The 24,431-nt window shown below is 26.3% G+C and overlaps 2 protein-coding genes across 4 annotated transcripts in view; one reads left to right on the forward strand and one right to left on the reverse strand.

Annotated features, from left to right (window-relative positions):
* Positions 1-88: 88 nt before the first annotated feature.
* On the forward strand, positions 89-23,592 carry rln1 (relaxin 1). The gene is made up of 2 exons (XM_061907379.1): positions 89-373; positions 23,396-23,592. The coding sequence occupies exons 1-2, from the start codon at positions 178-180 to the stop codon at positions 23,590-23,592; spliced, it is 393 nt and encodes a 130-aa protein (XP_061763363.1). The 5' UTR covers positions 89-177.
* Positions 23,068-24,431, reverse strand: part of jak2a (Janus kinase 2a) — a 47,519-nt gene continuing 46,155 nt past the window's right edge. For 2 of the 3 annotated variants that reach the window (XM_061907467.1, XM_061907468.1), the window contains exon 25: positions 23,068-23,616. The gene's annotated coding sequence lies outside the window, so the exon portion shown is untranslated. Of the gene's footprint in view, positions 24,270-24,431 lie in introns of all 3 variants that reach the window. The other variant, XM_061907466.1, reaches the window with a different exon arrangement.

The raw sequence follows: 24,431 nt of genomic DNA on the forward strand, positions 1-24,431 counted from the left end.
GATATGATATCAAATGATATAACTGTAAAAGTAGTAGAAGAATGTTGACGTGTGCAAGTCACGCAGGTGAGGGAGAGAGAGAGAGAGAGAGAGAGTGACTTGATGTGTAAAAGAGAGAGAGAGAGAGAGACTTGAGTATAAAAGAGAAGAAGAAAGAAGAGAAGAAGAAAGAAGAAGATGTTTGGTGAAAGGGTAGTTAGCGTGCTGACCCTGACTGCAGTGCTGTGTGCGGGCGTGTGCTCCCCAGCTCCTCCTGCTCCTCCTGCTCCTCTTCTTCTACCTGCTGGAGACTACGGAGTCAAACTGTGTGGGCGACAATTCATCAGAGCTGTCATCTTCACCTGTGGAGGATCTCGCTGGAGGAGGACCTTTGGTAATTATTATTAACATTATATTATTATCATCATCACCATTGTTATTATTATTATCATTAATTAGTATTATCATTTATATTATTGTCATGATTAATATTATTGTCATAAATATTATATCACAATTATTATTGTCATAAATATCATAATTAGAAATATCAATATTGTTATCAATATTAGTATTACTTGTATCATTTATATTAGTATCATCATGAATATTATTGAAACACAAGCTCATTTGATAACTTGGAAAAAATACAAATAAAATAATCATCATTCAAACAAATAAGTACAATTAAAATCATCAAATAGAATATCAAAACAATCACAATTCTAACTAAAATCATTGAATAAAATATAAAAACAGTCATTAAAAATCAATCAATGTTTACTTATATAGCCCTAAATCACTAGTGTCTCAAAGGGCTGCACAAACCACTACCACATCCTCGGTAGGCCCACATAAGGGCAAGGAAAAACTCACACCCAGTGGGACGTCGGTGACAATGATGAATATGAGAACCTTGGAGAGGAGGAAAGCAATGGATGTCGAGCGGGTCTAACATGATACTGTGAAAGCTCAATCCATAATGGATACAACACAGCAGCGAGAGTCCCGTTCACAGCGGGGCCAGCAGGAAACCATCCCAAGCGGAGGCGGATCAACAGCGCAGAGATGTCCCCAGCCGATACACAGGCAAGCAGTACATGGCCACCGGATCAGACCGGACCCCCTCCACAAGGGAGAGTGGGACATCGGAGAAAAAGAAAACAAACGGCAGATCAACTGGTCTAAAAAGGGAGTCTATTTAAAGGCTAGAGTATACAAATGAGTTTTAAGGTGAGACTTAAATGCTTCTACTCAGGTGGCATCTCGAACTGTTACCGGGAGGGCATTCCAGAGTACTGGAGCCCGAACGGAAAACGCTCTATAGCCCGCAGACTTTTTTTGGGCTTTGGGGATCACTAATAAGCCGGAGTCCTTTGAAGGCAGATTTCTTGCCGGGACATATGGTACAATACAATCGGCAAGATAGGATGGAGCTAGACCGTGTAGTATTTTATACGCAAGTAGTAAAACCTTAAAGTCACATCTTAAGTGCACAGGAAGCCAGTGCAGGTGAGCCAGTATAGGTATATATGTATGTATATATGTATATAAAGGTATATACAGTATAGGTATATATGTATGTATATATGTATATAAAGGTATATACAGTATAGGTATATATGTATGTATATATGTATATAAAGGTATATACAGTATAGGTATATATGTATGTATATATGTATATAAAGGTATATACAGTATAGGTATATATGTATGTATATATGTATATAAAGGTATATACAGTATAGGTATATATGTGTGTATATATGTATATAAAGGTATATATGTATGTATATATGCATATAAAGGTATATACAGTATAGGTATATATGTATGTATATATGTACATAAAGGTATATACAGTATAGGTATATATGTATGTATATATGTATATAAAGGTATATACAGTATAGGTATGTATGTATATAAAGGTATATACAGTATAGGTATATATGTGTGTATATATGTATATAAAGGTATATATGTATGTATATATGTATATAAAGGTATATACAGTATAGGTATATATGTATGTATATATGTACATAAAGGTATATACAGTATAGGTATATATGTATGTATATATGTATATAAAGGTATATACAGTATAGGTATATATGTATGTATATAAAGGTATATACAGTATAGGTATATATGTGTGTATATATGTATATAAAGGTATATACAGTATAGGTATATATGTATGTATATACGTATATAAAGGTATATACAGTATAGGTATATATGTATATAAAGGTATATACAGTATAGGTATATATGTATGTATATATGTATATAAAGGTATATACAGTATAGGTATATATGTATGTATACATGTATATAAAGGTATATACAGTATAGGTATATATGTATGTATATAAAGGTATATACAGTATAGGTATATATGTGTGTATATATGTATATAAAGGTATATACAGTATAGGTATATATGTATGTATATACGTATATAAAGGTATATACAGTATAGGTATATATGTATATAAAGGTATATACAGTATAGGTATATATGTATGTATATATGTATATAAAGGTATATACAGTATAGGTATATATGTATGTATATATGTATATAAAGGTATATACAGTATAGGTATATATGTATGTATATAAAGGTATATACAGTATAGGTATATATGTGTGTATATATGTATATAAAGGTATATACAGTATAGGTATATATGTATGTATATACGTATATAAAGGTATATACAGTATAGGTATATATGTATATAAAGGTATATACAGTATAGGTATATATGTATGTATATATGTATATAAAGGTATATACAGTATAGGTATATATGTATGTATATATGTATATAAAGGTATATACAGTACAGGCGTAATGTGATCAAACTTTCTTGTTCTTGTCAAAAGTCTAGCAGCCGCATTTTGTACCAACTGTAATCTTTTAATGCTAGACATGGGGAGACCCGAAAATAATACGTTACAGTAATCGAGACGAGACGTAACAAACGCATGGATAATGATCTCAGCGTCTTTAGTGGACAGAATGGAGCGAATTTTAGCGATATTACGGAGATGAAAGAAGGCCGTTTTAGTAACGCTTTTAATGTGTGCCTCAAAGGAGAGAGTTGGGTGGAAGATAATACCCAGATTCTTTACCGTGTCGCCTTGTTTAATTGTTTGGTTGTCAAATGTTAGAGTTGTATTATTAAATAGAGGTCGGTGTCTAGCAGGACCGATAATCAGCATTTCCGTTTTTTTGGCGTTGAGTTCCAAAACGTTAGCGGACATCCATTGTTTAATTTCATTAAGACACGCCTCCAGCTGACTACAATCCGGCGTGTTGGTCAGCTTTAGGGGCATGTAGAGTTGGGTGTCATCAGCATAGCAGTGAAAGCTAACATGTATGATGTCACCTAGCGGCAGCATGTAGATGCTGAAGAGTGCAGGGCCAAGGACCGAACCCTGGGGAACTCCACACGTTACCTTAACGTAGTCCGAGGTCACATTGTTATGGGAGACACACTGCATCCTATCAGTAAGATAGGAGTTAAACCAAGACAGGGCTAAGTCTGACATACCAATTCGTGTTTTGATACGTACTAATAAAATACTAAGATCGACGGTATTGAAAGCAGCGCTAAGATCGAGGAGCAGCAACATAGATGACGCATCAGAATCCATGGTTAGCAATAGATCATTAGTCATTTTTGCGAGGGCTGTCTCCGTGGAGTGATTTGCCCTGAAACCGGATTGAAAGGTTTCACATAGATTGTTAGACGCTAAGTGTTCATTTGACTGCTCTGCAACAATTTTTTCGAGGATTTTCGAAATAAAGGGAAGGTGAGACACCGGTCGGTAATTTACCATGAGGTCAGGATCGAGGTTAGGTCTTTTAAGAAGAGGATGAATAACCGCTTTTTTGAATGCTAGGGGAACAGTGCCCGAGGAGAGTGATAAGTTTATAATATTTAGTACTGATGGACCTAATAATACAAAGAGATCCTTGATCAGTTTCCCAGGAAGTGGGTCAAGTAAACATGTTGTTTGTTTTATTCCATTTACACGTTGTAACACTTCTTCTAATTCTTCATCAAAACGAGAGAAACTATTTTGGATATTTGCAGTATCGGCCGTATATACCATCGTGTCAGTGTTAATAGAACCCCGTTGTAGCTGGGACGCATTGTCTTTAATCTCCTTTCTAATGACTAAATAAATCAAATCCTCAAATAAAATAATCACTTAAAACAATCAGGATTGTAATCAAAATCATCAAATAAAATCATCATAGAAACAATGAGGATTCTAATTAACATTGAATAAAATATAAAGCCATCATTAAAATTAAAATGGTCAAATTTCTAATTAAAATCATCAAAAAATATATTCATTAAAACAATCATAATTGTAATTAATATAGTTTGTGTGACAGCAAAGCTCTTTTAGAGCCTCTTTTACAAGCTTTTAGTGACTTTCAAAAGATCCATACTGCAAGAAATATTCAAGTATATTTGACAAGCTTTTATTGTGAAATGTCAGCCAGTAGAAGATGAAAAAACGTGTTGCAGTCAACAAAAATACATTTTGAAGACATCAGACCACACTTTGCTTTCCATTCTTTCAACTCATATGAAATATTAAAAGACTTGAAAAGTCTCTTTTATAAGAAGTAGTTGTACTGTAAGAATGTATGAACTGTGTTGTACAGGAAGAATGATGTCATCAGGCTCCCCTTCAAATGTAACGTTGTCAAAATAAAAAACAAGGTACGTGTTTAACCCAGCAGAATATTTGATCAACTGACTTAAAGTATATTTTATTAGCTTTTGGTGAAATCTAAAACGGTAAACAAAAAAGGGATGAAAAAGAACCTGCGTGATCACAACACTAAAATGTTGCTTTGCATTTTTGAATGATGTCACACTAACTCTCCTCAAGTATGTTTGGAAGCTTTTCATCAAATGTGAAAATGTACAAAAAAGTAGCAAAATATACAAATAGTTGATACATTCATGCATGAATATTGAAGTTTTGTCACGTAAAATGTCCCAAAAGTTGACCTTCAAAATGATATTTTAGAAGCTTTTGGTAAAATGTAAGTTGTTTAAAAAGATGTAAATATACAAAAATAACATTGAATAAGTTTATTGAATATTTGACTTAGATACAAAATCATGAAAACTGACTTCCAGTATAATTTAGAAGCTTTTGATGAAATGTAAAAAAGGTTTCTAAACAATATCAAAATACAAAAATAATCCCCATATTCTCCCAGCAGACAGAAATATTGGAGTTAAGTCACATAAAATGTCACAAAAGTCAACCTTAAAACCTTTATTTTACAAGCTTTTGATAAAATATAAGATACTACAAAAAAAGTAGCAGAATATAAAAATTCCCTACATATTTATTACCTTATTTGGAACATTTCATTTTGACACGTAATATTTCACAAAAGCTGACATTAAAAAGTATATTTTACAAGCTTTTGATAAAATATTCAAATCTGTGTAAGTCACCAAATTTGACTTTAAAAAGTATATTTTACAAGCTTTTGACAAAATATAAGATAGTAGAAAAAAAGTAGCAGAATATAAACATTTTCCTACGTATTAACTTATTTGGAACATTTCTTTTTGACATGTAATATTTCACAAAAGCTGACATTAAAAAGTATATTTTACAAGCTTTTGATAAAATATTCAAATCTGTGTAAGTCACAAAATTTGAGTTTAAAAAGTATATTTTACAAGCTTTTGACAAAATATAAGATAGTAGAAAAATAGTATCAGAATATAAACATTTTCCTACGTATTAACTTATTTGGAACATTTCTTTTTGACACGTAATATTTCACAAAAGAATATTTTACAAGCTTTTGATAAAATATTCAAATCTGTGTAAGTCACCAAATTTGACTTTAAAAAGTATATTTTACAAGCTTTTGACAAAATATAAGATAGTAGAAAAAAAGTAGCAGAATATAAACATTTTCCTACGTATTAACTTATTTGGAACATTTCTTTTTGACATGTAATATTTCACAAAAGCTGACATTAAAAAGTATATTTTACAAGCTTTTGACAAAATATAAGATAGTAGAAAAAAAGTATCAGAATATAAACATTTTCCTACGTATTAACTTATTTGGAACATTTCTTTTTGACACGTAATATTTCACAAAAGTATATTTTACAAGCTTTTGATGAAATATAAGATAGTAGAAAAAAAGTAGCAGGATATAAAAATTTCCTACATATTTATTTCCTTATTTGGAACATTTCATTTTGACACGTAATATTTCACAAAAGCTGACATTAAAAAGTATATTTTACAAGCTTTTGATAAAATATTCAAATCTGTGTAAGTCACAAAATTTGACTTTAAAAAGTATATTTTACAAGCTTTTGATAAAATATAAGATAGTAGAAAAAAAGTAGCGGAATATAAACATTTCCTACATATTTATTACCTTATTTGGAACATTTCATTTTGACACGTAATATTTCACAAAAGCTGACATTAAAAAGTATATTTTACAAGCTTTTGATAAAATATTCAAATCTGTGTAAGTCACAAAATTTGAGTTTAAAAAGTATATTTTACAAGCTTTTGACAAAATATAAGATAGTAGAAAAATAGTATCAGAATATAAACATTTTCCTACGTATTAACTTATTTGGAACATTTCTTTTTGACACGTAATATTTCACAAAAGAATATTTTACAAGCTTTTGATAAAATATTCAAATCTGTGTAAGTCACCAAATTTGACTTTAAAAAGTATATTTTACAAGCTTTTGACAAAATATAAGATAGTAGAAAAAAAGTAGCAGAATATAAACATTTTCCTACGTATTAACTTATTTGGAACATTTCTTTTTGACATGTAATATTTCACAAAAGCTGACATTAAAAAGTATATTTTACAAACTTTTGATAAAATATTAAAATCTACGTAAGTCACAAAATTTGACTTTAAAAAGCATATTTTACAAACTTTTGATAAAATATAAGATAGTAGAAAAAAAGTAGCGGAATATAAAAATTTCCAACGCATTTATTTCCTTATTTGGAACATTTCATTTTGACACGTAATATTTCACAAAAGCTGACATTAAAAAGTATATTTTACAAGCTTTTGATAAAATATTCAAATCTAAGTAAGTCACAAAATTTGACTTTAAAAAGTATATTTTACAAGCTTTTGATAAAATATAAGATAATAGAAAAAAAGTAGCAGAATATAAACATTTTCCTACGTATTAACTTATTTGGAACATTTCTTTTTGACACGTAATATTTCACAAAAGTATATTTTACAAGCTTTTGATAAAATATTAAAATCTACGTAAGTCGCAAAAGTTGACCTTAAAAAGTATATTTTACAAACTTTTGATAAAATATAAGATAGTACAAAAAAAGTAGCGGAATATAAAAATTTCCAACGCATTTATTTCCTTATTTGGAACATTTCATTTTGACACGTAATATTTCACAAAAGCTGACATTAAAAAGTATATTTTACAAGCTTTTGACAAAATATAAGATAGTAGAAAAAAAGTATCAGAATATAAACATTTTCCTACGTATTAACTTATTTGGAACATTTCTTTTTGACACGTAATATTTCACAAAAGTATATTTTACAAGCTTTTGATGAAATATAAGATAGTAGAAAAAAAGTATCAGAATATAAACATTTTCCTACGTATTAACTTATTTGGAACATTTCTTTTTGACACGTAATATTTCACAAAAGTATATTTTACAAGCTTTTGATAAAATATTAAAATCTACGTAAGTCACAAAAGTTGACCTTAAAAAGTATATTTTACAAGCTTTTGATAAAATATAAGATAGTAGAAAAAAAGTAGCAAAATATAAAAATTCCCTACGTATTAACTTATTCGGAACATTTCATTTTGACACGTAATATTTCACAAAAGCTGACATTAAAAAGTATATTTTACAAGCTTTTGATGAAATATAAGATAGTAGAAAAAAAGTAGCAGAATATAAAAATTTCCTACATATTTATTACCTTATTTGGAACATTTCTTTTTGACACGTAATATTTCACAAAAGTATATTTTACAAGCTTTTGATAAAATATTAAAATCTACGTAAGTCACAAAAGTTGACCTTAAAAGGCCTATTTTACAAACTTTTGATAAAATATAAGATAGTAGAAAAAAAGTAGCGGAATATAAAAATTTCCAACGCATTTATTTCCTTATTTGGAACATTTCATTTTGACACGTAATATTTCACAAAAGCTGACATTAAAAAGTATATTTTACAAGCTTTTGACAAAATATAAGATAGTAGAAAAAAAGTATCAGAATATAAACATTTTCCTACGTATTAACTTATTTGGAACATTTCTTTTTGACACGTAATATTTCACAAAAGTATATTTTACAAGCTTTTGATGAAATATAAGATAGTAGAAAAAAAGTATCAGAATATAAACATTTTCCTACGTATTAACTTATTTGGAACATTTCTTTTTGACACGTAATATTTCACAAAAGTATATTTTACAAGCTTTTGATAAAATATTAAAATCTACGTAAGTCACAAAAGTTGACCTTAAAAAGTATATTTTACAAGCTTTTGATAAAATATAAGATAGTAGAAAAAAAGTAGCAAAATATAAAAATTCCCTACGTATTAACTTATTCGGAACATTTCATTTTGACACGTAATATTTCACAAAAGCTGACATTAAAAAGTATATTTTACAAGCTTTTGATGAAATATAAGATAGTAGAAAAAAAGTAGCAGAATATAAAAATTTCCTACATATTTATTACCTTATTTGGAACATTTCTTTTTGACACGTAATATTTCACAAAAGTATATTTTACAAGCTTTTGATAAAATATTAAAATCTACGTAAGTCACAAAAGTTGACCTTAAAAGGCCTATTTTACAAACTTTTGATAAAATATAAGATAGTAGAAAAAAAGTAGCAGAATATAAAAATGTCCTAAATATTTATTACCTTATTTGGAACATTTCATTTTGACACGTAATATTTCACAAAAGCTGACATTAAAAAGTATATTTTACAAGCTTTTGATAAAATATTCAAATCTGTGTAAGTCACCAAATTTGACTTTAAAAAGTATATTTTACAAGCTTTTGATAAAATATATGATAGTAGAAAAATAGTAGCAGAATATAAACATTTTCCTACGTATTAACTTATTTGGAACATTTCTTTTTGACACGTAATATTTCACAAAAGTTGACATTAAAAGGCATATTTTACAAACTTTTGATAAAATATAAGATAGTAGAAAAAAAGTAGCGGAATATAAAAATTTCCAACGCATTTATTACCTTATTTGGAACATTTCATTTCGACACGTAATATTTCACAAAAGCTGACATTAAAAAGTATATTTTACAAGCTTTTGATAAAATATTCAAATCTATGTAAGTCACAAAAGTTGACCTTAAAAAGCATATTTTACAAACTTTTGATAAAATATAAGATAGTAGAAAAAAAGTAGCAGAATACAAAAATGTCCTAAATATTTATTACCTTATTTGGAACATTTCATTTTGACACGTAATATTTCACAAAAGCTGACATTAAAAAGTATATTTTACAAGCTTTTGATAAAATATTCAAATCTGTGTAAGTCACCAAATTTGACTTTAAAAAGTATATTTTACAAGCTTTTGATAAAATATATGATAGTAGAAAAATAGTAGCAGAATATAAACATTTTCCTACGTATTAACTTATTTGGAACATTTCTTTTTGACACGTAATATTTCACAAAAGTTGACATTAAAAGGCATATTTTACAAACTTTTGATAAAATATAAGATAGTAGAAAAAAAGTAGCGGAATATAAAAATTTCCAACGCATTTATTACCTTATTTGGAACATTTCATTTCGACACGTAATATTTCACAAAAGCTGACATTAAAAAGTATATTTTACAAGCTTTTGATAAAATATTCAAATCTATGTAAGTCACAAAAGTTGACCTTAAAAAGCATATTTTACAAACTTTTGATAAAATATAAGATAGGAGAAAAAAAGTAGCAGAATATAAATATTTCCTACGTATTAACTTATTTGGAACATTTCTTTGTGACACGTAATATTTCACAAAAGTATATTTTACAAGCTTTTGATAAAATATTAAAATCTACGTAAGTCACAAAAGTTGACCTTAAAAAGTATATTTTACAAACTTTTGATAAAATATAAGATAGTAGAAAAAAAGTAGCGGAATATAAAAATTTCCAACGCATTTATTTCCTTATTTGGAACATTTCATTTTGACACGTAATATTTCACAAAAGCTGACATTAAAAAGTATATTTTACAAGCTTTTGACAAAATATAAGATAGTAGAAAAAAAGTATCAGAATATAAACATTTTCCTACGTATTAACTTATTTGGAACATTTCTTTTTGACACGTAATATTTCACAAAAGTATATTTTACAAGCTTTTGATGAAATATAAGATAGTAGAAAAAAAGTAGCAGGATATAAAAATTTCCTACATATTTATTTCCTTATTTGGAACATTTCATTTTGACACGTAATATTTCACAAAAGCTGACATTAAAAAGTATATTTTACAAGCTTTTGATAAAATATTCAAATCTGTGTAAGTCACAAAATTTGACTTTAAAAAGTATATTTTACAAGCTTTTGATAAAATATAAGATAGTAGAAAAAAAGTAGCGGAATATAAACATTTCCTACATATTTATTACCTTATTTGGAACATTTCATTTTGACACGTAATATTTCACAAAAGCTGACATTAAAAAGTATATTTTACAAGCTTTTGATAAAATATTCAAATCTGTGTAAGTCACAAAATTTGACTTTAAAAAGTATATTTTACAAGCTTTTGATAAAATATAAGATAGTAGAAAAATAGTAGCAGAATATAAACATTTTCCTACGTATTAACTTATTTGGAACATTTCTTTTTGACACGTAATATTTCACAAAAGCTGACATTAAAAAAGTATATTTTACAAGCTTTTGATAAAATATTAAAATCTACGTAAGTCACAAAAGTTGACCTTAAAAAGTATATTTTACAAACTTTTGATGAAATATAAATAGTAGAAAAAAAGTAGCGGAATATAAAAATTCCCTACATATTAACTTATTCGGAACATTTTATTTCAACATGTAATATTTCACAAAAGCTGACATTAAAAAAGTAGATTTTACAAGCTTTAGATGAAATATAAGATAGTAGAAAAAAAGTAGCAGGATATAAAAATTTCCTACATATTTATTTCCTTATTTGGAACATTTCATTTTGACACGTAATATTTCACAAAAGCTGACATTAAAAAGTATATTTTACAAGCTTTTGATAAAATATTCAAATCTGTGTAAGTCACAAAATTTGACTTTAAAAAGTATATTTTACAAGCTTTTGACAAAATATAAGATAGTAGAAAAAAAGTAACAGAATATAAACATTTCCTACATATTTATTACCTTATTTGGAACATTTCATTTTGACACGTAATATTTCACAAAAGCTGACATTAAAAAGTATATTTTACAAGCTTTTGACAAAATATAAGATAGTAGAAAAAAAGTATCAGAATATAAACATTTTCCTACGTATTAACTTATTTGGAACATTTCTTTTTGACACGTAATATTTCACAAAAGTATATTTTACAAGCTTTTGATGAAATATAAGATAGTAGAAAAAAAGTAGCAGGATATAAAAATTTCCTACATATTTATTTCCTTATTTGGAACATTTCATTTTGACACGTAATATTTCACAAAAGCTGACATTAAAAAGTATATTTTACAAGCTTTTGATAAAATATTCAAATCTGTGTAAGTCACAAAATTTGACTTTAAAAAGTATATTTTACAAGCTTTTGATAAAATATAAGATAGTAGAAAAAAAGTAGCGGAATATAAACATTTCCTACATATTTATTACCTTATTTGGAACATTTCATTTTGACACGTAATATTTCACAAAAGCTGACATTAAAAAGTATATTTTACAAGCTTTTGATAAAATATTCAAATCTGTGTAAGTCACAAAATTTGACTTTAAAAAGTATATTTTACAAGCTTTTGATAAAATATAAGATAGTAGAAAAATAGTAGCAGAATATAAACATTTTCCTACGTATTAACTTATTTGGAACATTTCTTTTTGACACGTAATATTTCACAAAAGCTGACATTAAAAAAGTATATTTTACAAGCTTTTGATAAAATATTAAAATCTACGTAAGTCACAAAAGTTGACCTTAAAAAGTATATTTTACAAACTTTTGATGAAATATAAATAGTAGAAAAAAAGTAGCGGAATATAAAAATTCCCTACATATTAACTTATTCGGAACATTTTATTTCAACATGTAATATTTCACAAAAGCTGACATTAAAAAAGTAGATTTTACAAGCTTTAGATGAAATATAAGATAGTAGAAAAAAAGTAGCAGGATATAAAAATTTCCTACATATTTATTTCCTTATTTGGAACATTTCATTTTGACACGTAATATTTCACAAAAGCTGACATTAAAAAGTATATTTTACAAGCTTTTGATAAAATATTCAAATCTGTGTAAGTCACAAAATTTGACTTTAAAAAGTATATTTTACAAGCTTTTGACAAAATATAAGATAGTAGAAAAAAAGTAACAGAATATAAACATTTCCTACATATTTATTACCTTATTTGGAACATTTCATTTTGACACGTAATATTTCACAAAAGCTGACATTAAAAAGTATATTTTACAAGCTTTTGACAAAATATAAGATAGTAGAAAAAAAGTATCAGAATATAAACATTTTCCTACGTATTAACTTATTTGGAACATTTCTTTTTGACACGTAATATTTCACAAAAGTATATTTTACAAGCTTTTGATGAAATATAAGATAGTAGAAAAAAAGTAGCAGGATATAAAAATTTCCTACATATTTATTTCCTTATTTGGAACATTTCATTTTGACACGTAATATTTCACAAAAGCTGACATTAAAAAGTATATTTTACAAGCTTTTGATAAAATATTCAAATCTGTGTAAGTCACAAAATTTGACTTTAAAAAGTATATTTTACAAGCTTTTGATAAAATATAAGATAGTAGAAAAAAAGTAGCGGAATATAAACATTTCCTACATATTTATTACCTTATTTGGAACATTTCATTTTGACACGTAATATTTCACAAAAGCTGACATTAAAAAGTATATTTTACAAGCTTTTGACAAAATATAAGATAGTAGAAAAAAAGTATCAGAATATAAACATTTTCCTACGTATTAACTTATTTGGAACATTTCTTTTTGACACGTAATATTTCACAAAAGTATATTTTACAAGCTTTTGATGAAATATAAGATAGTAGAAAAAAAGTAGCAGGATATAAAAATTTCCTACATATTTATTTCCTTATTTGGAACATTTCATTTTGACACGTAATATTTCACAAAAGCTGACATTAAAAAGTATATTTTACAAGCTTTTGATAAAATATTCAAATCTGTGTAAGTCACAAAATTTGACTTTAAAAAGTATATTTTACAAGCTTTTGATAAAATATAAGATAGTAGAAAAAAAGTAGCGGAATATAAACATTTCCTACATATTTATTACCTTATTTGGAACATTTCATTTTGACACGTAATATTTCACAAAAGCTGACATTAAAAAGTATATTTTACAAGCTTTTGATAAAATATTCAAATCTGTGTAAGTCACAAAATTTGACTTTAAAAAGTATATTTTACAAGCTTTTGATAAAATATAAGATAGTAGAAAAATAGTAGCAGAATATAAACATTTTCCTACGTATTAACTTATTTGGAACATTTCTTTTTGACACGTAATATTTCACAAAAGCTGACATTAAAAAAGTATATTTTACAAGCTTTTGATAAAATATTAAAATCTACGTAAGTCACAAAAGTTGACCTTAAAAAGTATATTTTACAAACTTTTGATGAAATATAAATAGTAGAAAAAAAGTAGCGGAATATAAAAATTCCCTACATATTAACTTATTCGGAACATTTTATTTCAACATGTAATATTTCACAAAAGCTGACATTAAAAAAGTAGATTTTACAAGCTTTAGATGAAATATAAGATAGTAGAAAAAAAGTAGCAGGATATAAAAATTTCCTACATATTTATTTCCTTATTTGGAACATTTCATTTTGACACGTAATATTTCACAAAAGCTGACATTAAAAAGTATATTTTACAAGCTTTTGATAAAATATTCAAATCTGTGTAAGTCACAAAATTTGACTTTAAAAAGTATATTTTACAAGCTTTTGACAAAATATAAGATAGTAGAAAAAAAGTAACAGAATATAAACATTTCCTACATATTTATTACCTTATTTGGAACATTTCATTTTGACACGTAATATTTCACAAAAGCTGACATTAAAAAGTATATTTTACAAGCTTTTGACAAAATATAAGATAGTAGAAAAAAAGTATCAGAATATAAACATTTTCCTACGTATTAACTTATTTGGAACATTTCTTTTTGACACGTAATATTTCACAAAAGTATATTTTACAAGCTTTTGATGAAATATAAGATAGTAGAAAAAAAGTAGCAGGATATAAAAATTTCCTACATATTTATTTCCTTATTTGGAACATTTCATTTTGACACGTAATATTTCACAAAAGCTGACATTAAAAAGTATATTTTACAAGCTTTTGATAAAATATTCAAATCTGTGTAAGTCACCAAATTTGACTTTAAAAAGTATATTTTACAAGCTTTTGATAAAATATATGATAGTAGAAAAATAGTAGCAGAATATAAACATTTTCCTACGTATTAACTTATTTGGAACATTTCTTTTTGACACGTAATATTTCACAAAAGTTGACATTAAAAGGCATATTTTACAAACTTTTGATAAAATATAAGATAGTAGAAAAAAAGTAGCGGAATATAAAAATTTCCAACGCATTTATTACCTTATTTGGAACATTTCATTTCGACACGTAATATTTCACAAAAGCTGACATTAAAAAGTATATTTTACAAGCTTTTGATAAAATATTCAAATCTATGTAAGTCACAAAAGTTGACCTTAAAAAGCATATTTTACAAACTTTTGATAAAATATAAGATAGGAGAAAAAAAGTAGCAGAATATAAATATTTCCTACGTATTAACTTATTTGGAACATTTCTTTGTGACACGTAATATTTCACAAAAGTATATTTTACAAGCTTTTGATAAAATATTAAAATCTACGTAAGTCACAAAAGTTGACCTTAAAAAGTATATTTTACAAACTTTTGATAAAATATAAGATAGTAGAAAAAAAGTAGCGGAATATAAAAATTTCCAACGCATTTATTTCCTTATTTGGAACATTTCATTTTGACACGTAATATTTCACAAAAGCTGACATTAAAAAGTATATTTTACAAGCTTTTGACAAAATATAAGATAGTAGAAAAAAAGTATCAGAATATAAACATTTTCCTACGTATTAACTTATTTGGAACATTTCTTTTTGACACGTAATATTTCACAAAAGTATATTTTACAAGCTTTTGATAAAATATTAAAATCTACGTAAGTCGCAAAAGTTGACCTTAAAAAGTATATTTTACAAACTTTTGATAAAATATAAGATAGTACAAAAAAAGTAGCGGAATATAAAAATTTCCAACGCATTTATTTCCTTATTTGGAACATTTCATTTTGACACGTAATATTTCACAAAAGCTGACATTAAAAAGTATATTTTACAAGCTTTTGACAAAATATAAGATAGTAGAAAAAAAGTATCAGAATATAAACATTTTCCTACGTATTAACTTATTTGGAACATTTCTTTTTGACACGTAATATTTCACAAAAGTATATTTTACAAGCTTTTGATGAAATATAAGATAGTAGAAAAAAAGTATCAGAATATAAACATTTTCCTACGTATTAACTTATTTGGAACATTTCTTTTTGACACGTAATATTTCACAAAAGTATATTTTACAAGCTTTTGATAAAATATTAAAATCTACGTAAGTCACAAAAGTTGACCTTAAAAAGTATATTTTACAAGCTTTTGATAAAATATAAGATAGTAGAAAAAAAGTAGCAAAATATAAAAATTCCCTACGTATTAACTTATTCGGAACATTTCATTTTGACACGTAATATTTCACAAAAGCTGACATTAAAAAGTATATTTTACAAGCTTTTGATGAAATATAAGATAGTAGAAAAAAAGTAGCAGAATATAAAAATTTCCTACATATTTATTACCTTATTTGGAACATTTCTTTTTGACACGTAATATTTCACAAAAGTATATTTTACAAGCTTTTGATAAAATATTAAAATCTACGTAAGTCACAAAAGTTGACCTTAAAAGGCCTATTTTACAAACTTTTGATAAAATATAAGATAGTAGAAAAAAAGTAGCGGAATATAAAAATTTCCAACGCATTTATTTCCTTATTTGGAACATTTCATTTTGACACGTAATATTTCACAAAAGCTGACATTAAAAAGTATATTTTACAAGCTTTTGACAAAATATAAGATAGTAGAAAAAAAGTATCAGAATATAAACATTTTCCTACGTATTAACTTATTTGGAACATTTCTTTTTGACACGTAATATTTCACAAAAGTATATTTTACAAGCTTTTGATGAAATATAAGATAGTAGAAAAAAAGTATCAGAATATAAACATTTTCCTACGTATTAACTTATTTGGAACATTTCTTTTTGACACGTAATATTTCACAAAAGTATATTTTACAAGCTTTTGATAAAATATTAAAATCTACGTAAGTCACAAAAGTTGACCTTAAAAAGTATATTTTACAAGCTTTTGATAAAATATAAGATAGTAGAAAAAAAGTAGCAAAATATAAAAATTCCCTACGTATTAACTTATTCGGAACATTTCATTTTGACACGTAATATTTCACAAAAGCTGACATTAAAAAGTATATTTTACAAGCTTTTGATGAAATATAAGATAGTAGAAAAAAAGTAGCAGAATATAAAAATTTCCTACATATTTATTACCTTATTTGGAACATTTCTTTTTGACACGTAATATTTCACAAAAGTATATTTTACAAGCTTTTGATAAAATATTAAAATCTACGTAAGTCACAAAAGTTGACCTTAAAAGGCCTATTTTACAAACTTTTGATAAAATATAAGATAGTAGAAAAAAAGTAGCAGAATATAAAAATGTCCTAAATATTTATTACCTTATTTGGAACATTTCATTTTGACACGTAATATTTCACAAAAGCTGACATTAAAAAGTATATTTTACAAGCTTTTGATAAAATATTCAAATCTGTGTAAGTCACCAAATTTGACTTTAAAAAGTATATTTTACAAGCTTTTGATAAAATATATGATAGTAGAAAAATAGTAGCAGAATATAAACATTTTCCTACGTATTAACTTATTTGGAACATTTCTTTTTGACACGTAATATTTCACAAAAGTTGACATTAAAAGGCATATTTTACAAACTTTTGATAAAATATAAGATAGTAGAAAAAAAGTAGCGGAATATAAAAATTTCCAACGCATTTATTACCTTATTTGGAACATTTCATTTCGACACGTAATATTTCACAAAAGCTGACATTAAAAAGTATATTTTACAAGCTTTTGATAAAATATTCAAATCTATGTAAGTCACAAAAGTTGACCTTAAAAAGCATATTTTACAAACTTTTGATAAAATATAAGATAGTAGAAAAAAAGTAGCAGAATACAAAAATGTCCTAAATATTTATTACCTTATTTGGAACATTTCATTTTGACACGTAATATTTCACAAAAGCTGACATTAAAAAGTATATTTTACAAGCTTTTGATAAAATATTCAAATCTGTGTAAGTCACCAAATTTGACTTTAAAAAGTATATTTTACAAGCTTTTGATAAAATATATGATAGTAGAAAAATAGTAGCAGAATATAAACATTTTCCTACGTATTAACTTATTTGGAACATTTCTTTTTGACACGTAATATTTCACAAAAGTTGACATTAAAAGGCATATTTTACAAACTTTTGATAAAATATAAGATAGTAGAAAAAAAGTAGCGGAATATAAAAATTTCCAACGCATTTATTACCTTATTTGGAACATTTCATTTCGACACGTAATATTTCACAAAAGCTGACATTAAAAAGTATATTTTACAAGCTTTTGATAAAATATTCAAATCTATGTAAGTCACAAAAGTTGACCTTAAAAAGCATATTTTACAAACTTTTGATAAAATATAAGATAGGAGAAAAAAAGTAGCAGAATATAAATATTTCCTACGTATTAACTTATTTGGAACATTTCTTTGTGACACGTAATATTTCACAAAAGTATATTTTACAAGCTTTTGATAAAATATTAAAATCTACGTAAGTCACAAAAGTTGACCTTAAAAAGTATATTTTACAAACTTTTGATAAAATATAAGATAGTAGAAAAAAAGTAGCGGAATATAAAAATTTCCAACGCATTTATTTCCTTATTTGGAACATTTCATTTTGACACGTAATATTTCACAAAAGCTGACATTAAAAAGTATATTTTACAAGCTTTTGACAAAATATAAGATAGTAGAAAAAAAGTATCAGAATATAAACATTTTCCTACGTATTAACTTATTTGGAACATTTCTTTTTGACACGTAATATTTCACAAAAGTATATTTTACAAGCTTTTGATGAAATATAAGATAGTAGAAAAAAAGTAGCAGGATATAAAAATTTCCTACATATTTATTTCCTTATTTGGAACATTTCATTTTGACACGTAATATTTCACAAAAGCTGACATTAAAAAGTATATTTTACAAGCTTTTGATAAAATATTCAAATCTGTGTAAGTCACAAAATTTGACTTTAAAAAGTATATTTTACAAGCTTTTGATAAAATATAAGATAGTAGAAAAAAAGTAGCGGAATATAAACATTTCCTACATATTTATTACCTTATTTGGAACATTTCATTTTGACACGTAATATTTCACAAAAGCTGACATTAAAAAGTATATTTTACAAGCTTTTGATAAAATATTCAAATCTGTGTAAGTCACAAAATTTGACTTTAAAAAGTATATTTTACAAGCTTTTGATAAAATATAAGATAGTAGAAAAATAGTAGCAGAATATAAACATTTTCCTACGTATTAACTTATTTGGAACATTTCTTTTTGACACGTAATATTTCACAAAAGCTGACATTAAAAAAGTATATTTTACAAGCTTTTGATAAAATATTAAAATCTACGTAAGTCACAAAAGTTGACCTTAAAAAGTATATTTTACAAACTTTTGATGAAATATAAATAGTAGAAAAAAAGTAGCGGAATATAAAAATTCCCTACATATTAACTTATTCGGAACATTTTATTTCAACATGTAATATTTCACAAAAGCTGACATTAAAAAAGTAGATTTTACAAGCTTTAGATGAAATATAAGATAGTAGAAAAAAAGTAGCAGGATATAAAAATTTCCTACATATTTATTTCCTTATTTGGAACATTTCATTTTGACACGTAATATTTCACAAAAGCTGACATTAAAAAGTATATTTTACAAGCTTTTGATAAAATATTCAAATCTGTGTAAGTCACAAAATTTGACTTTAAAAAGTATATTTTACAAGCTTTTGACAAAATATAAGATAGTAGAAAAAAAGTAACAGAATATAAACATTTCCTACATATTTATTACCTTATTTGGAACATTTCATTTTGACACGTAATATTTCACAAAAGCTGACATTAAAAAGTATATTTTACAAGCTTTTGACAAAATATAAGATAGTAGAAAAAAAGTATCAGAATATAAACATTTTCCTACGTATTAACTTATTTGGAACATTTCTTTTTGACACGTAATATTTCACAAAAGTATATTTTACAAGCTTTTGATGAAATATAAGATAGTAGAAAAAAAGTAGCAGGATATAAAAATTTCCTACATATTTATTTCCTTATTTGGAACATTTCATTTTGACACGTAATATTTCACAAAAGCTGACATTAAAAAGTATATTTTACAAGCTTTTGATAAAATATTCAAATCTGTGTAAGTCACAAAATTTGACTTTAAAAAGTATATTTTACAAGCTTTTGATAAAATATAAGATAGTAGAAAAAAAGTAGCGGAATATAAACATTTCCTACATATTTATTACCTTATTTGGAACATTTCATTTTGACACGTAATATTTCACAAAAGCTGACATTAAAAAGTATATTTTACAAGCTTTTGACAAAATATAAGATAGTAGAAAAAAAGTATCAGAATATAAACATTTTCCTACGTATTAACTTATTTGGAACATTTCTTTTTGACACGTAATATTTCACAAAAGTATATTTTACAAGCTTTTGATGAAATATAAGATAGTAGAAAAAAAGTAGCAGGATATAAAAATTTCCTACATATTTATTTCCTTATTTGGAACATTTCATTTTGACACGTAATATTTCACAAAAGCTGACATTAAAAAGTATATTTTACAAGCTTTTGATAAAATATTCAAATCTGTGTAAGTCACAAAATTTGACTTTAAAAAGTATATTTTACAAGCTTTTGATAAAATATAAGATAGTAGAAAAAAAGTAGCGGAATATAAACATTTCCTACATATTTATTACCTTATTTGGAACATTTCATTTTGACACGTAATATTTCACAAAAGCTGACATTAAAAAGTATATTTTACAAGCTTTTGATAAAATATTCAAATCTGTGTAAGTCACAAAATTTGACTTTAAAAAGTATATTTTACAAGCTTTTGATAAAATATAAGATAGTAGAAAAATAGTAGCAGAATATAAACATTTTCCTACGTATTAACTTATTTGGAACATTTCTTTTTGACACGTAATATTTCACAAAAGCTGACATTAAAAAAGTATATTTTACAAGCTTTTGATAAAATATTAAAATCTACGTAAGTCACAAAAGTTGACCTTAAAAAGTATATTTTACAAACTTTTGATGAAATATAAATAGTAGAAAAAAAGTAGCGGAATATAAAAATTCCCTACATATTAACTTATTCGGAACATTTTATTTCAACATGTAATATTTCACAAAAGCTGACATTAAAAAAGTAGATTTTACAAGCTTTAGATGAAATATAAGATAGTAGAAAAAAAGTAGCAGGATATAAAAATTTCCTACATATTTATTTCCTTATTTGGAACATTTCATTTTGACACGTAATATTTCACAAAAGCTGACATTAAAAAGTATATTTTACAAGCTTTTGATAAAATATTCAAATCTGTGTAAGTCACAAAATTTGACTTTAAAAAGTATATTTTACAAGCTTTTGACAAAATATAAGATAGTAGAAAAAAAGTAACAGAATATAAACATTTCCTACATATTTATTACCTTATTTGGAACATTTCATTTTGACACGTAATATTTCACAAAAGCTGACATTAAAAAGTATATTTTACAAGCTTTTGACAAAATATAAGATAGTAGAAAAAAAGTATCAGAATATAAACATTTTCCTACGTATTAACTTATTTGGAACATTTCTTTTTGACACGTAATATTTCACAAAAGTATATTTTACAAGCTTTTGATGAAATATAAGATAGTAGAAAAAAAGTAGCAGGATATAAAAATTTCCTACATATTTATTTCCTTATTTGGAACATTTCATTTTGACACGTAATATTTCACAAAAGCTGACATTAAAAAGTATATTTTACAAGCTTTTGATAAAATATTCAAATCTGTGTAAGTCACAAAATTTGACTTTAAAAAGTATATTTTACAAGCTTTTGATAAAATATAAGATAGTAGAAAAAAAGTAGCGGAATATAAACATTTCCTACATATTTATTACCTTATTTGGAACATTTCATTTTGACACGTAATATTTCACAAAAGCTGACATTAAAAAGTATATTTTACAAGCTTTTGATAAAATATTCAAATCTGTGTAAGTCACAAAATTTGACTTTAAAAAGTATATTTTACAAGCTTTTGATAAAATATAAGATAGTAGAAAAATAGTAGCAGAATATAAACATTTTCCTACGTATTAACTTATTTGGAACATTTCTTTTTGACACGTAATATTTCACAAAAGCTGACATTAAAAAAGTATATTTTACAAGCTTTTGATAAAATATTAAAATCTACGTAAGTCACAAAAGTTGACCTTAAAAAGTATATTTTACAAACTTTTGATGAAATATAAATAGTAGAAAAAAAGTAGCGGAATATAAAAATTCCCTACATATTAACTTATTCGGAACATTTTATTTCAACATGTAATATTTCACAAAAGCTGACATTAAAAAAGTAGATTTTACAAGCTTTAGATGAAATATAAGATAGTAGAAAAAAAGTAGCAGGATATAAAAATTTCCTACATATTTATTTCCTTATTTGGAACATTTCATTTTGACACGTAATATTTCACAAAAGCTGACATTAAAAAGTATATTTTACAAGCTTTTGATAAAATATTCAAATCTGTGTAAGTCACAAAATTTGACTTTAAAAAGTATATTTTACAAGCTTTTGACAAAATATAAGATAGTAGAAAAAAAGTAACAGAATATAAACATTTCCTACATATTTATTACCTTATTTGGAACATTTCATTTCGACATGTAATATTTCACAAAAGTTGACATTAAAAAAGTATATTTTACAAGCTTTTGATAAAATATATGATAGTAGAAAAATAGTAGCAGAATATAAACATTTTCCTACGTATTAACTTATTTGGAACATTTCTTTTTGACACGTAATATTTCACAAAAGTATATTTTACAAGCTTTTGATAAAATATTAAAATCTACGTAAGTCACAAAAGTTGACCTTAAAAAGTATATTTTACAAGCTTTTGATAAAATATAAGATAGTAGAAAAAAAGTAGCAAAATATAAAAATTCCCTACGTGTTAACTTATTCGGAACATTTTATTTCAACATGTAATATTTCACAAAAGCTGACATTAAAAAAGTAGAATTTACAAGCTTTTGATGAAATATAAGATAGTAGAAAAAAAGTAGCAGAATATAAAATTTCCTACATATTTATTACCTTATTTGGAACATTTCATTTCGACACATAATATTTCACAAAAGTTGACCTTAAAAAGTATATTTTACAAGCTTTTAAAAAAAGATATTAAAAAAGTCAACATAACTTCCCATAAAAAGTACATTTTCAAATCCTTTGAACTGTGAAATGGTATAAAAAAATAAATAAAAATACATCTCTGTATTGCAAATAATGTCCATGTTCCATCTGGCAGACAGAATATTTAGTAAATATTTCACTTCAGGAACACGTCCTTTATGGCAAAAAAGTCAAACAGATGTTGAGTCTTCCTGTCTTCTTGCAGAAGAAGTCCAGTGGAGAGACAAGAGTGCAGCAAGCAGCCTGGAGGACATCTTCTACCTGCTGGGGGTCCAAGCAGCCCAGGAGGAACACCACCCTGCTGCTCAGAGGAGGAGGAGGAGGAGCCACATCTCCCTGGGCGTTGCAGGCTTCTGCTGCAGCCAAGGATGCACCAAGAACGACATCGGACGATTGTGTTGACCGCACAACTTTGTCTGCGCTGCGCTTTTTACCAACATTAAAAAAAACAACACAAACTTCCGCCTCTTCTTTGGAGAAGCAAAAAAGTGATGACATTTGTATTAAAATACTGTTTGTGTCAAATGTTGACTTTGATGATGACACAAATACTGCATGTCTTAAAGTCCTACATGTTCTTATTTAAAGTCATACTTCATCATTTCACCATATTTTTGCTAAAAGGATTTAGTAGAGAATATCCACCATTAAGTTGGCAACTTTTGGTCGCTAATAAAAAAACCTTGCCTGTACAGGAAGTAGCAGACGATGACATCACAAGTGTGAGGACTCCTCACATTGTTTATAATGGGAGCCTCCAGCAGCAAGAGCTATTCGGACCGAGAAAACGACAATTTCCACATGAAAACGACAATTTCCACATGAAAACGACAATTTCCACATGAAAACGACAATTTCCACATGAATTTGAGCGAGGATGAAAGATTTGTGGATGATTATATTGATAGTGAAGGACTAGGGGAAAAAAAAGGCGATTGCATTGGGACGGATTTTAGTTTTTAGACACATTTACTAGGATCATTCTGGGAAATCCCTTATCTTTCTATTGTGTTGCTAGTGTTTTAGTGAGTTTAATAGTACCTGATAGTCGGAGGACTATCAGGTGTGTTGAGGCCAGTCTGTGAGGGAAGTCAAGGCAGATAGAAGGACGGCACAAACGCCACGGATCTCCAGTAAGAGGCAACTTTTTAACACAATTTTCTCACAGAAAACTGCCGGTTGACAAGTGGTCGGGATCCATGTTCGCTTGACCGCTTTGATCCATAAACAAGGAATCACCG

Source organism: Nerophis ophidion, linkage group LG08 (genome assembly GCF_033978795.1).
Source record: "Nerophis ophidion isolate RoL-2023_Sa linkage group LG08, RoL_Noph_v1.0, whole genome shotgun sequence".
Classification (NCBI taxonomy): domain Eukaryota; kingdom Metazoa; phylum Chordata; class Actinopteri; order Syngnathiformes; family Syngnathidae; genus Nerophis; species Nerophis ophidion.

Coding starts and splice junctions, on each gene's coding strand:
- rln1 (XM_061907379.1), top strand. CDS start 178: ATGTTTGGTGAAAGGGTAGTTAGCGTGCTGACCCTGACTGCAGTGCTG. Junction 374..23,395: donor TCGCTGGAGGAGGACCTTTG/GTAATTATTATT, acceptor GTCTTCTTGCAG/AAGAAGTCCAGTGGAGAGAC.